The 14,313-nt window shown below is 43.8% G+C and overlaps 1 protein-coding gene across 1 annotated transcript in view; it reads left to right on the top strand.

Annotated features, from left to right (window-relative positions):
- The first annotated feature begins 487 nt into the window (after positions 1 to 487).
- Positions 488 to 14,313, top strand: part of LOC126403466 (protein SOGA1-like) — a 15,388-nt gene continuing 1,562 nt past the window's right edge. Inside the window, exons 1-8 of the mRNA XM_050066147.1 lie at positions 488 to 1,272; positions 3,241 to 3,465; positions 5,701 to 5,859; positions 9,471 to 9,542; positions 9,657 to 10,805; positions 10,887 to 11,006; positions 12,559 to 12,596; positions 12,687 to 13,884. Of these exons, the coding sequence (XP_049922104.1) occupies positions 646 to 1,272; positions 3,241 to 3,465; positions 5,701 to 5,859; positions 9,471 to 9,542; positions 9,657 to 10,805; positions 10,887 to 11,006; positions 12,559 to 12,596; positions 12,687 to 13,884 (3,588 nt within the window). The 5' untranslated portion in view covers positions 488 to 645. The remainder of the gene's footprint in view (positions 1,273 to 3,240; positions 3,466 to 5,700; positions 5,860 to 9,470; positions 9,543 to 9,656; positions 10,806 to 10,886; positions 11,007 to 12,558; positions 12,597 to 12,686; positions 13,885 to 14,313) is intronic.

Raw genomic sequence — 14,313 nt, 5'->3', positions numbered from 1 at the left:
TCATCAATGAATGAACCAAAGCTCCAACAGTTTTCTCCCCTGTCATGAAACAGTGTGAGGACATCAACTAAATGGAAGTTTTAATCATTTAATTTGTCTTCTTTTGGATAAAACTCAAAACTAATTAATATATATGGTGTTTAATTATAGTGTTTTTATAATAAAGTAGCCATTACTGAAGAAAAGAAGAAAAACATCAATATAGCAGATGATTACAAACTTTTCAGTGAGTTATGTTTGACATGTTTTTGATAAATTGTCTTAATCAGAATAAAAACGGTTTGGAAAAGATGGAAACACGTGTAAAACACATATTTTTCTTTATTAAAAGGAAAAATAAAATGCATTACATCTTCGTTAAGGGTTAACGAGTCGGTATTATTTTGGAAATGAAGACCGGAAGTCATCAACAGGCTGTGTTAGCGTGACACTGTCGGTCACTTTTTGCCCTCTTTCTCTGCGCGCATTTTGGCAAAGTTTCAGTTTCCAGGATGGAGAGCAACCAGTCGGTCCTCTTCACTGAGCTGTGAGGGCTTAAGACTTCTCAGCATATTTTGTGGAAACATCGTGATCATCTAGAACTGAGAAAAATCTCCTATTTTCCCCACATTAAAGAAGAAGAAAACCTAAAGAAAAAGAGTCGTGATGAACAGAGACGGAGACAAGAGCGCAAAGTCTGCGCTCCGGAGCCAGAAACAACCCCGGGCGCAGCAGCAGGTTTCTGCCCAGAAGAAGAAGAAAGACCCGCCTCCTAAAGATGCTCAATGTGGCTCTCAGTCAGGTCCCTGTGACTCTGGGAAGGAGGTGAAACCGGCGGGACAGCAGGGGAAACGATCGGGCAAAGTGTCACTGAGTGTCACGGTGGAGTGCTCCGGTGCGCAGAGGAAGCTATCCGATGCCAGCAACGCTTCAGAGGACCTGAGCAAAGACTCCGGCTGCCCGTCTGGGAAACTCTCCTCCTCAGACAGCAGCTCAGAAATCTCCGACTGCCCCTCGGAGGGCAACAATAAGCAGGACTCTCCGAGCAGCGACAGTGATTTAAGCTGGATAGAGCCAGGAGCTTATTTGAGCTCGGACAGTGAGGGCAAAGGCGACGGCAAACCGTGCGTAAAGGTGCCGAGGGATACCTGCGCTCTGCAGCCTGATGCTGCTGGAGCCGGGCTCAGTTTGTTTAACTCCTCAGAGGCGTTTATGGATCTCATGATGGGGGAGACAACCGATGATCTGGTCAGGGAGGTGGAAGATCTGAGATCAGAGAACGAGTATCTGAAAGTAAGTTTAATTTATTTTGGTTTAAATCTGATTTGTTTAATTCGGTTTCTATTTGCATGACATCCAGGAGGTTCGCATCTAAATTTCCACGTTTGTATGTTGCTTTTTGTGAGCTCTATAATAGATCCTCAGACTCTGAACACCAGAGCCGATTTCCTCTCAATGTTCTTGTCAGTCTTCATTAAAGACTTCAGGACAAGTGGTCGGAAAATCTCATACAAGAGACACAAATGATCTGTGGCACCATCAGAAGCATTTTCCATGTTGTGCTGGAAAAAATAAACTGCAAAGCAAACATAAAAAACAACAAGACAAACAAACATCAACACTGACATTTTACTGGTGCAATTCAAAAGTAGGAAGTTACTCTAGAATTCAAAGCAGTGACTTTGACATTTATCTGTTTGGTGCCATTTATTTAAGCAATAATTTTGTGTATGCACTGTGAGTTAGGGGACTGTTGTGTCTTCCATAAATGTGTAAGCCAAAGTCTTTGTATTCACCATATCACTAATGCCTTGCATCAATGTTATTACAGTAAAAAAAATAAGTTTAACAAAAGTGGAAACTAAACCAGTCAAAAGGTCCAGTAGGAAGGTTGAATTTGTTTGTTTATTGCATTTAAAGGGGCACTCAAGCAATGTGTTGCAATTTCATAAAGTTGGAAGACTTTCAAGAGAGATTTAAAGAAAGTTCAAAACCAAAGTGGTAGAAGCTGAGAAGTCTACACTTTTAGTCCAATAACACCAGATACTACATTTCCCATAATGCAACATAACAGCATCTTTCATTTGGTGCCTTTGCCTCCTTAATTTCCACTTCTTTCAAACGTCACACCTCCAGTTTGTAACACAGACCTTTTTTGTTAAAATCTTTAAATCTCAAGCCCAAAGTGAGATTACCCTGATGACATCACTGTGACATCATCAGGGTAAATGCTGCCTTTTAATGCGGCCATATTTGCCATGTTCATTAGAAGAATCCATGTGACCTTGTAGGTGGAAATGTTTTGAAAGGACAGAGTTCACAAGTTGTGATGTGTTTACTGATATTTTCAGAAATGGCGGAGGTTACCAATCATTTGTTGATAGTTTATTGTAATCTTAGTGGTTTAATTTTACAATATTTCTGAGGAATATGTTGATTTTCCCAACGGCCTCATCTTTTCCCTCTGACACTGCCTTTGCATTTCGTGCATTACGTGATCTGCTCGCTAGCTTGCTAAGCTGTTAGCGTCAGTGGCTGCAGACGCTGACTGTAGTGTTCGTGTTGCTGTTTCCTGGCAGCGGTGCTCTCACGATGTAACCACTTGAATGCCAAGCATGTCGTATATACGGCTTCCCATGTCGTAACCATGAGCTCATGAATTACATTTAAAGGCAGCATCTGGCCAATGAAACCAGCCGGCCAACCAGAGCCACAGAAAACATTTAGACAAATGTTTCCACGGGCTGAGTGTAAAGTCACACGTCATGAGTAACAATGTCGGAAGACGGCAGCAAAGAGAAACGATTTGATAAGATATGGAGCCAAATCTGTGAAGCTCTGTAGATTAAGTGGAGCTGCAAAGTCACCAAGCATCCATAAACTGTAAAGAACCGTGTGTAGCATGTTTATTCTGTCTTGTTTGTGGTGTGTTTGGAGTGCTCCTTTAAGTTTTTGTTAATGGATGGAATATTGGAAAACCCAATATTTCAAATCTAAAACTTAAGCTGTTTTCAGTGCCTTAAAATAATTGAAGGTTGTTGTCATATCCACTGTCATTGTAAATGCATGTTGTATTTTTTAAAGACTATTTTTTGGGGCTTTTGCCTGTGCTGTTGCTCAGCTGGAGAGGGACAGGAAAGTGGGAGAGAAAATGGGGATGATTCGCAGCAAAGGGACGTTTATAACGTGAATTCTTTACACTTGAGTATATGATCAAAAGCAGATTCCCTGATAGTTGTATTTCTGTGTTGTCTGTCCCAGGATGAGGTGGAGGAGCTACGCTGTGAGATGCTGGAGATGCGTGACATGTTCCAGGAGGAGGAGGTGTATCAGCTGCAGGAGCTGCGGCTGCAGCTGGAGCAGGCCAACAAGACCTGTCGCATCCTGCAGTACCGCCTCCGCAAGGCCGAGCGCCGCAGCATCCGGGTGGCTCAGACGGGACAGGTGGACGGGGAGCTGGTTCGGAGCTTAGAGCATGATATCAAGGTCAGAGGTCATTACGGTTACTCCTCCTCCTCCTCCTTTGTCATTGTGTGGTCTTGTTAAAACTCACTCACCACCAACAAACAGTAAATTCCCCCAAACTGACTTGTGACTGAATCACTGCTGCTCCAGTTGGACTGTAATCTGTTGACGGCAGCCTGAGTCACGACTGTTCGCTGTGCTGTAAAATACTTCCTGATGTTCGTCGGTACCACAAAACTTTCATTAGCTGGAAATGTCTTCATCATGCATCCTGTTTATATTTTTGTCATACCATGGTGTAATTATGTGGTGAGTCGTTCTCCACGAGTAGGAAACATAAAAACACAGTAATCTTTATCAGAATCACAGCAGGTCAAACACTCTGTTGTTAAATGAGCCTCTGTGGTGGAAACCAGACTCTGTTTCTGTGAGCCAGAGTGCGCATGATGGTGGTGGTGGTGTAGGATTCCCAACAGCCTCACCCTCTCACACACTCACACACTCATATGGTGAATTCCTGTCATAAACATTTTAACTTTTACAACTCTGGGAAGGAGGTGAAATCAGGACCAAAAGATTTGCTTCACAGCACTTTGCCTGAATTCCAGAGCCTCTGTGAGGGGTGACGACTACAGAGTGGCACAAAATGAAGTGTGAAACCCCCCCCCCAAAAAAAAATAAGAGGCATGATGACCATAAAGAAACTTTCATAAAGAGAAAAAACCCCACAAAAACCTGGTGCCTCAGTACCCTGCCATGTTACTATACTGACAGTGAATGCTGTGTGTGTGTGTGTGTGTGTGTGTGTGTTATATGTGGGGGGTGGGAGGGGAGGGCTTTTCATTGTTTTGTTTTTTTTGTGAAGCACTTTGTGTTGCATTTTTAATGTATGAAAAGCGCTATATAAATAAAGTTTGTTTTGATTTGAAAAACTACCACAAAGAAACCATCAGAAGATGCAAAACTACCACAGAGACACAAAACTATCACCAAAAAACATACAACTACCACAGAGAACCGAAAAACTACCAAAAAGAAACACATAACCATCAAGAAAAGAAGCAAAACTACTATAAATAGACACAAAACAGTCATCAAAAAAAAACTATTGCAAAGAGGCGCAAAACTATCATTCAAAGATGCAAAACTATCACACAGAGGCACAAAACTACTACCATATATATGCAAAACTACTACAAAGGGATGCAAAATGACTATAAAGAGACGCAACACTTTTACCAAGCAATGCAAACTACCACAATGAGATGCAAAACTATCACCAACAGGCACAAAACTATCACCCGAAGACCTAAAACTACTACAAAGAAACTCAAAACTATCACCAAAAAATGTGAAGCTATTACCAAAAAACACCCCGGCAAAACTACCACCAAGAGATGCAAACTACCACAAAAAGGTACAAAACTACCACAGGGACACGAAAAATGACCAAAAGGAAACACATTACCATCAACAAAAGAAGCAAAACTACCATAAAGAGATGCAAACTAGTCACCAAAAAATGCAGAAACTACCGCAAAGTGGCGCAAAACTGTCATTCAAAGACACAGCACTACCATGCAGAGGCATAAAACTACCATAAGAAACATGCAAAATGATCACAAAAAAAAAAAAAACACAGCAAAACTACCACCAAGAGATGCAAAGCTATCACCAAAAAATGCAAAACTTTTACCAAGTGATGCAAAACTACCACAATGAGATGCAAAACTATCACCAAAAAATGCAAAACTACCGCCCGAAGACACAAAGCTACTACAAGGAAACGCAAAACAATCACCAAAAAATGTGAAGCTATTCCAAAACTAGAGCACTCGGAGAGCGCAGACCTCCGCCAAGCAGCTCGGATTTCCGGCCATTTTATTATTTTATCCACTTCGCTTCAACTGATCACCACCAAAATTACGTATCCTAAAAGAGCGTTGACTCTGGCTGGTAATATTACATCCGACTCGTATCCTAAAAGAGCGTTGACTCTGGCTGGTAATATTACATCCGACTCCTCTCACATTTTATTTGAAGAATATCAGCTTTTGCTATCACAGAAGATTTAGAGTCCTACAGGCTCGACTGAACAGGTTGAGGAACTCATTTGTTTCTCAGTCTCAATCTCTGGGTCTTGCTCCTATGTAGGGCGGGTGGGGGCCCTTTTGCATGTCTGTTCCCAGGGGCCCATTCTCTCATGTTCCGTCCATGATTGGAGCCACACTAACCTGCTTTTGGCTTTGTTTACAGGTTGCAAAGAGCGTGTCCCTCCGGCTGTACAATGAGCTGGAAGTGGTGCAGAAGAAGAAGTCCCAGTTGGAGTGGGAAAACGAGGCGCTGCGTGAGAAGACTCAGGAACTGGAGGTGGCCAAGCAGGTGTTACAGACTGAGGTGGAGAAAGTCAAAGAGGTACAACACCATTTAAAAATTAGTTTTGCTCATTGTTACTTCACTGTGATGTGTGAGCTTAACTGTGCAGAACGATGGAGGACGGAGAGTGTTTTTAAGTCTTAAACATGTCTGGAGGGATCATAAATAAATGTGAACACTGGATCGAGACATTCAGCCTGAATCTCGACAGAAACACAACCTCCTGCCACCGACACCCTTCACGAGCCTCCATCCCTCGAGTCAGGAATCCTCCTCCATTTCTGCTGCCACACAGCTGCACCCATCCCAGGCAGCTGTCCCCCTCATCCCTCAGTCACCCTGATGTCAGGTGACACATGACCCGGGTGTAGATCAATGATATGAGTGGAGGGCCAGCAGCTGCGTGGAGCCTGGGCGGGGTGAAGCCGCCTGGTATGCTGAAGCCTGAACTCCAGGCACAGCTGATCTCCTCACAGAGAGAAGGGAGAGAGAGATTACAAAAATAGACTTGCTTTCTCTCTTTCTGCTCCTATTAAGCTGCGCTAAATCTGGATCAGCGTGTATTATGGCATTCAAATTGGTGTTTGTGTGCCGACACACTGACCTACAACCATCCTTGCACATGCTTTTATCATATGGTGGCCACCACACCCCAGCAGTGATTGAATTTCCAGTCCACCTTTTATTCTTGAGGCGGCTCCTGCCTCGATGGCTCCTGCGATAACGGACGTGCACTTCAGTGACACGTGTTTGGTTTAATCCAGGATTCGGTGCTTTGGCATGAGCTCAGTCTGGCCCACTCATCGGAGGCAGCTGCTAGTCTCTTTGATCCCGGCAGGGAAATCCACTTAGATTACCTAATCTAAGGGCACAAAACACAGTCTAGAGGGAAATGAAGGAGGATGAAACATTTGAGAGACTCACACTGCAGCTGGACTGTCTGTGACCCTGTTAGTGGGACGCTGAGTGGTAATTTAATACTGTCAGGTCACGGCGTGGCTGCAGATGCCCAAACAATGACGAAACCATAAGTGAAGACTAAAAGTTTTATTCTGAAATGCAACATGAAGTATGGAAATTTTCCAGTTCAAGAAAAGTGTCTCTTCATCATTTCAAGTGACAGTAACAGTATCTGTGCAGCCTGCTGACCCACTGACCTTGAATTGAAAACACTGACACCCACTCCTTGTGTTTGACACTTGTGGCCAGTAGAAGAATGACTATTATTAACACTGTGACATCCTGTGTAGTGTCTCGCAGAAAGACAATGACGCCAGACAGAAGCGAACATTCCTGCAATGCTCAGACTTACAAATTAACTCAGTCATGTAGAGAAGGGGAGAAGTCAGAGGCAAAGAAATGTTTGGATCAGATTTCACTGTGGACAGTTATTTGTGCATTTTAGGCATCTATCAAAGCAGCACAAGGCCATGATGAAAAGTTTAAATTATTTTACTTTAAGGGGGAGACGGCAGGTGAAAACTACTATTTAAATATTTTGGGCAATTTTGCTTCAACATTTCTTTCAGACTAGTAGAAAATGTCAAAAGTATTTTAGTATATATAATATTATATAATTTATAAAAAAATATATAATAATAATAATATATAAGAAAATAGTGTAAAATAATAATAATAATAAATAATGATATGTTTTAATTCAGATTTCTGTTTTGGAAATTTATGCAAAAATTGTGTTGTTATATAATGCCTCTTTTGCATATTCTAATATACCATTTTAGAAAACTCAACTAGGGAAGTTTAATGGAGATGTTGCATAAAATGTTTACCCCCCCTTCAACTGTAATGTCTTTTTTTCTCAAAATTACTTTTTTCTCACACTCTGAGCCAGAAATCTCCACCTCCGCTGCACTTACATTCACCAAACTGTCCAATTTTATTCCTGTCTATATTCTGAAGGTTTTTACAGAGGGGTTTGTTCATATATCATTCATAGCCTGATTTATAGAACACCTAAAAATAAGGTGAAAACTGATTTTTAATGGCATTTGATAGTATTTTATTGATAAAAAGAGAAATCCAAAACTCCCTCTGCAAAAAACCTTTGAATTTAATATGAAAACAAAATGAAACAACAACTTTGAACCTGGATTTATCCAATGTTTTGATTTCTGCTCTGAAAATGTATGTACATCACTGCAAATTTAATTGAATAATGGATCATTTGTATATTTAAATATCAAATTCCTGAAAACTTGAAATACAAAAAATAATTCTTAATGTAATTAATCAACTGGGAAAGTTTCGTAGTTGGTGTGAAATGGGGAAGCTTGCAGCTGCTGCAGCAAGGACAAAGCCTTTGTACATGGGGTGCCTCCTCTACCAGGTTAGCTAATGGGCGCACTCATGGTGATATCTCTTAGTTTAAAGTTTCACCCTATCCACCCCTGTCTCCCTTTGCGGAAACAATTTCGGAACAGTTTGGGAAATTCACTAATTTGCTTCCTTGGAGAGAGTTAGATGAGAAGATTGATACCATACCTTTCATGCCTGTTCATTGAGTATGAAGCCAAAGCCAGCAGCTGGTTAGCTTAGCTTAGCTTAGCTTAGCTTAGCTTAGCATAGCATAAAAACTGGACACGGGAAAAACCACTAGCCTGGCTCTGCCAAATGATAACATAAATCTGCCGACCAGCACCTCTAAAGCTCACCAATAACAATATATCTTGTTTAAATAATATTTTTTAAAAAATCTAAATTTGTGGTCAACAAGACTCCGGACGGTCACTGCGCCCAGCCAAGAAATAGTCTCAAATCACAAATTGATGTTTTAGGCAAACAGGTAGAGATGTTCTGATCCCATTTTTACCTGACACTAATTCTGTTGTCTGAACTTGTGTATTGGCTGATACCGAGTACTGATCTGATACCACTGCATTAAGAATAAAAGAACAGCTGTATACTGCTAACCCTGTATGGATGTGAAATGAGTGATTTCACTGTACAGCATTGCTCAGGTCAAACCTGTAAACTATTGCCAAATTGTTGACATTTGCTTACAACCAATGTTACACTATTTACTGGAATTCAGTTCTTCTTCACTGCTCAAAAACTATTGTTTTAGAGTTTTTGAAAAGAACTGATTTCTGTGAAAACTGCCATTTTATACAGTTTACGTTTATTGTGGTATTGGATCGGTGCATTGACCTAAGTACTCACAATATCCGGTCCAGCATTTTAAGCAGTATCAGAGGCATTTCCGCTGCTGGTGCTGGTATCAGAACGACTCCACAAACAAGATTTAATGTCTTAATTAGTGAGCTTTAGAGGTGCTGGCGGGAAACAGAGCCAAGCTTACGTCTACTGGCTGAAGCTTCACACTGAACAGACAGATCTGAGAGCAGATTCCACCTTCTCATTAAACTCTCTGCATGCAATGTTGAACTGCTGAACTGAATACTCTCACTGAGCTTTGGACTTCAGTGAGGTTTGTACACAGTATGTCACAATTTTGAGAGGCAGATGAAGATGTTTAAAAGGTGCAGCCAAGTCTGTATGTCACTTTACTTCAAGAAATTGACATATCCAAAGTAATTCACATGGTTCATCAATGACGAGTTGCTCAGTTGGATTTGTTTTTTTATGTATTGCACCTTTTATTCACCTCTTTGTTATGTTTTCTCCCTCAGAGCACTCTGAAGAGGAAAAGCACCCGATCATCTGCCAGCAGAGCAGAGAAGAGGCTCTCTCAGCAGATTGAGGTTCGTCATAATTCAAGTCTGATTTCAAATGTGACTTCAAAATGTATCTTACAGTATATATGTAATTATATTGTTGTCATGTTATATATTCATCTTTCTTTTTTTGCCCCAAAGGATGACAGTGCAGATCTCAGATGCCAACTCCACTTTGCCAAAGAAGAATTAGCTCTCATGTGCAAGAAGCTCACCAAGTTGGTATCAGAGAGTGAGGGCATGCGTGAGGAGCTGGCCAAATACCACTCAGCCTACGGGGACATAGACGCCACCCATTCGCCTGAGGGCAAACAAAACTCCGCCCACGCCAGGGAGGCAGAGGTCAAAGTTCACCTGAAGCTGGTGGAAGAGGAGGCCACGCTCCTGAGTCGCCGCATCGTTGAACTGGAGGTGGAGAACCGTGGACTGCGAGCTGAGATGAGTGACCTGAGAGAGAAAATAGGAAGAGGAGGAGGAGGGGAAGAGGAAGAAGAAGAGAATAGGGAGGTGTTGGAGGAGAATCCGTCAGTTTCCACAGCGGAGAAGGACAGAGAGGGAAGTTTGAATACAGGATGCACAACGTACAAGCAGGGTCAGGATGAGGAAGCAGAGAAAGGTAAAAATGATGTTGAGACTTCACCACAGACTGACGTGGCGATTACTGCCTGTCAGATTACTCGAGAGGGTCCTGTGGGTGGTGAGTGGGACCCTTCGGACAGTCATGAGAGTGATAACGACAAGAAACCTGACAAAGGTCTCAAAGGAATGACAGTGAAAGACTATGAAACTCTTCTAGCTCTCAGAGATCATTCCTGCATGTTGAGTTCAGCCATCCAGCTCCTGATGAGGCCACCAAAAAACGGCCATCGCTCATCTACCTCATGTGGTTTCACCTCTCCAACAGAGGTGGACTCGAATGGCAGGGCACAGAAGGTATTCCCACCAGGGCCTTTGAATGAGGCTCTGGAGCTTCTGCAGGCCATGCTGTTGGCTTTCATTGGGAGGGTGGAGACGCTTCTAACAGGAGAAGATTCAGACAAACTGTCCGTTCACAAGGATGGACGTGTTTGGGATTCCTGCACTTTCTCTGGAGACTGTAAAGATCTGAATCTCAAAGAGTCACCACGTAAGCAGGAGTGTGGTGAAGACCCATGCATGACAGATGTTAAGGAGACAGAGAAACAAATGAGGCAAGCAAGCAGGGACCCCAAAATGCGACTGTCATTGCAGATTCTGTGGATCCTCCATCAGTGGTGTCAGGTTAAAGGACCCAAGCTGGAAGGAAAGGAGGTAGAATTAAAGTTTTTTATTATTAAATCAACAAATTTTGTTTATTTATACATCTAAATAAGTCTGGATTTTTTGATTTAGGGTAAAGACAAAACCATGTCTGTGCTGCGGGCGTTGTTGCAAGACCTCGGTGCAGAGCTTCGGGATGAGTGGATTGAATTCGACAGTGAGGCCAAGGCCACGCGGGGCAAAGCAGCTGAGGTAAGGACGGTGTTTACCCTCCAGGCATGTGCCTCTCCTGCTGTGCGCGGGGCTGTGCGATACAGTGGGAAGTCCTGCTCATGATCCGTCTCCTTGGCCGCACGTCCTCCTGACACACCAGGCATCATGAAAAAGACCGATGCCAGAGTATTTAGGCTAATCTCTTGTAAGGGGCTGCAGCCAAACAGGACAGGCATGTTCAAATCTGCTGCATGAAAACACTCAACTGATTCTGTGTGTTGAGTTCAGACCTGGTGCATGAATGTACATTATTCAAATGTACAACTCTTTAATTATTGTTTCCGCCTGCTTGGTCAAATGCAAATAAGATAAGAAATGTAATCAAACATTTGAGTTGTTGCCACTGAACTCTTGGTGTGTCCTTTGCACAGCATGACTTAAGATCTACTTTGAAGCGCCGGATTTATTTCTTTAATGGCTGTTTTTCCTCCTTATTCCACTGGCTAGACTGTAATCCCTCCTTTCCTCTGCGGCACATTTAATATGTTGTGATAAAACAAGACTAAGGGTGCTTTCACACCTGCACTGCTTGGTTTAATTCAATTGAACTCAGGTTTGTTTGCCCCCTAAGTACAGTTCATTTGGGCAGGTGTGAACACAGCAATCACACTCAGGTGCCCACCACAACAACCAGACCGAGACCTTCTTGAAGAGGTGGTCTCAGTCCCGTTACAAATGAACTCTGGTGCGGTTCGTTTGTGGTGAGAATGTGTTCTGACCTGGATCTGAACCAACTGCAGTCACATGACACATTGTTTGGGTTAAACATGAGCATGTTACAGTCCTGGAGGATTATTAATGTGCACCTCCTCCTGTACTGCCTTAATATGCACATTCAGCACATCCAATGCATCAAAACATTGTTTTCTAGTTGGAGCCGCGCCTCGTTTTCAAACTGTATGGTTTGACTAAAATGAACAATGACAGCAATATAGTCCACGATGAGCAGCGCTAAAATCAACCTGCGTAGTTGTCCCTCCATTGTGACATTAGAAAGTGTCACATTTATCTTGCAAGTGTACTCTTCTTCAACGTTTTGTTTACTTCCTGGATTTTTCCCACATGGAAATTCTGACCAATCAAGAGCAGCTTTCTCGCACAAGGCATTTGATCTGGTCTGCTTGTAAATGCTGCCGTGAGAACACGAACCAACTCTAGGCAATTATACAACTTTGTAACAAAATTAGTCCCTGATTCAGACCAAAGCAAGACAACTCTAGGTCTGAAAGCACCCTGAGAGTCTTCAGCCCAGCTAGCAGCTCTGTAAGGCTGCGTTAGCGTCAACGTGCTAACATGCTAACAATGACAGTGATGACGCGGGGAGAACATGTAGGGAGCCCCCACCCTGGGTTCGATACATTATCAGGGGACCATGAATGTCTATTAAAAATGTCATGTCAGTCCATCCAGTAGTTGTGATATTTCAGTCTGGAGCAAAGTTGTGGATCTTCAGGCCAACACTGAAGTAAAATGATTTCCAAGTTCAGTAACCACTGTTTGGCTATAATGTGTTTTTTCTCTCTTTGTTCAGTGTGCCGCCAGTCGCCTCCTTCATGATGAAGCTGACAGGTGAGTGTTATTCAACGTCTTCATATCTTGTCCATCTTGATCCTGAAGACAATGAGATCATAACTCATGTGTCACCTTCTATTTTCACAGGATGTGCAGCTCAAAAGTGAAAAGACTTCGGCAGCAGCTTTCTCCACACAGCTGTAAGAGGAAGAACTGGTGCTATCTGAGCCAGGAGGCTGCCCAGCTGGACCGAGAGGACCCCGTTAAGACGTGGGACCATCTAATCATGCCGCTTAGCTTCCCTGATCTGGACTTTGAGCAGATGTCCATGGAGAGAAGCCACACCGCGCCGGAGAAGTCTGCCTACCGCATCTACTACAGCCCCCCATCAGCTCGCAGAGTCCAGCTGGCTCAGCTGAAGCAAAGCCCCGTCGCAGACAGAGAGTCTGTCACCTCTGGCTCTCCATGGTGCACGCCACCGACCTCCTTCTCGCCGCTCTGCCTGGGCTCAGCTGCCAACCTCAGCGACGACATGAAGGAGATGACGGCCGGCTGGAGGCAGACGGTTCACATCAGTTCACAGGAGAGGAGAGGGAGAGTACAGCAGCGGTGGGTGGACGTGGCCTGTTCAGGTACTCAGACCCTCATGAAGCCACAGATGGTGAGTGTTGGTCAGCAGACAGACGGGTCAGTCCCTGTGAGAGGCAGCCCCTCCAGAGTCCTGAGCTCCTCCCTGCTCTCCGCCCGCTCCCACCACATCTCCGCCTCACTGGACGGGGTACCAGGCAGAATCGAGAGGACCAGACCCACCACCTCCTCACCTAAACTGTACCGGAGACACTCTGCATCCGGTACATCCTCTCCCCCCTCATCCACCAACTTGACCTCCTCTTCTTCCTCCTCCTCATCTTCATCCACCTCTAGAGATCGAGCGCTGTGGAACCTGAACCACCAAAGCCACACCGGCCTCCAATGGACCCGACAAACCAGTCAAAGAGTCGGAGCAGGACAGAATAACAGCTCCCTGAGCAGCGCCAAGCCTCCCAGCAAACCTGTGGGCACCAACCGTTACGGCATGGTCACAGAGTTCCTGCGCAGGGTGAGCGGCCGGGCAGAGAAACCTGTACCGGGGTCAGGCCAGAAAACAAAGAGCGGTCTAAAGAACCTGGAACGCATTCCAACGAGGCCTCCTGCTGCTCCACTGCAGAGGAACGACAGCGTGACAAGGATCGTCAACCAGAGGTTCATGAAGCAGAGAGAGGAGGCCGGTCGGGCACAGAGAGAGGAGAAGGGGAGCAGTCTGAACCACGGTGTCCGACACAGCCCGAGTACCCTCACAGCAGAGGTGAGTGAAACAAACAATATGTCTGATACCTGATTACTACACCTGCTGCTGATCAACCATGAATTTAAAGATGTGGACAAAATAACAGGAACACCATCAGTGCCACTTTGATGAAGCTCTTTATAATACTGTTTATACACATTTACATTTCTATGATATACTTTTCCAGAAATGAGTCCACAGAGGCGAGATGATCTGACCATTACATTACTGATTAGTTAAAACCAAACATGAGCTCTAAAGCTGCAACTGTCTTGTAATAAAACTCTCCACAGTATGAACAGTGGTTACATGAGCCTCAAAACCAGACACAACTCAGCCCTGAGCAGAGTGACTGTCCTCTATTGACCAATCAGACTGCAGCGTTCACAGCTCTACCTTTTAGTACCAGATCTGTGTGCTAGGTACCCCAACAGAGGGGGGACCAAA

This window comes from Epinephelus moara, chromosome 16, assembly GCF_006386435.1.
Source record: "Epinephelus moara isolate mb chromosome 16, YSFRI_EMoa_1.0, whole genome shotgun sequence".
NCBI lineage: Eukaryota > Metazoa > Chordata > Actinopteri > Perciformes > Serranidae > Epinephelus > Epinephelus moara.
Note: the sequence above shows the minus strand (reverse complement) of the source record. Positions and strands in the feature narration are given on the sequence as shown.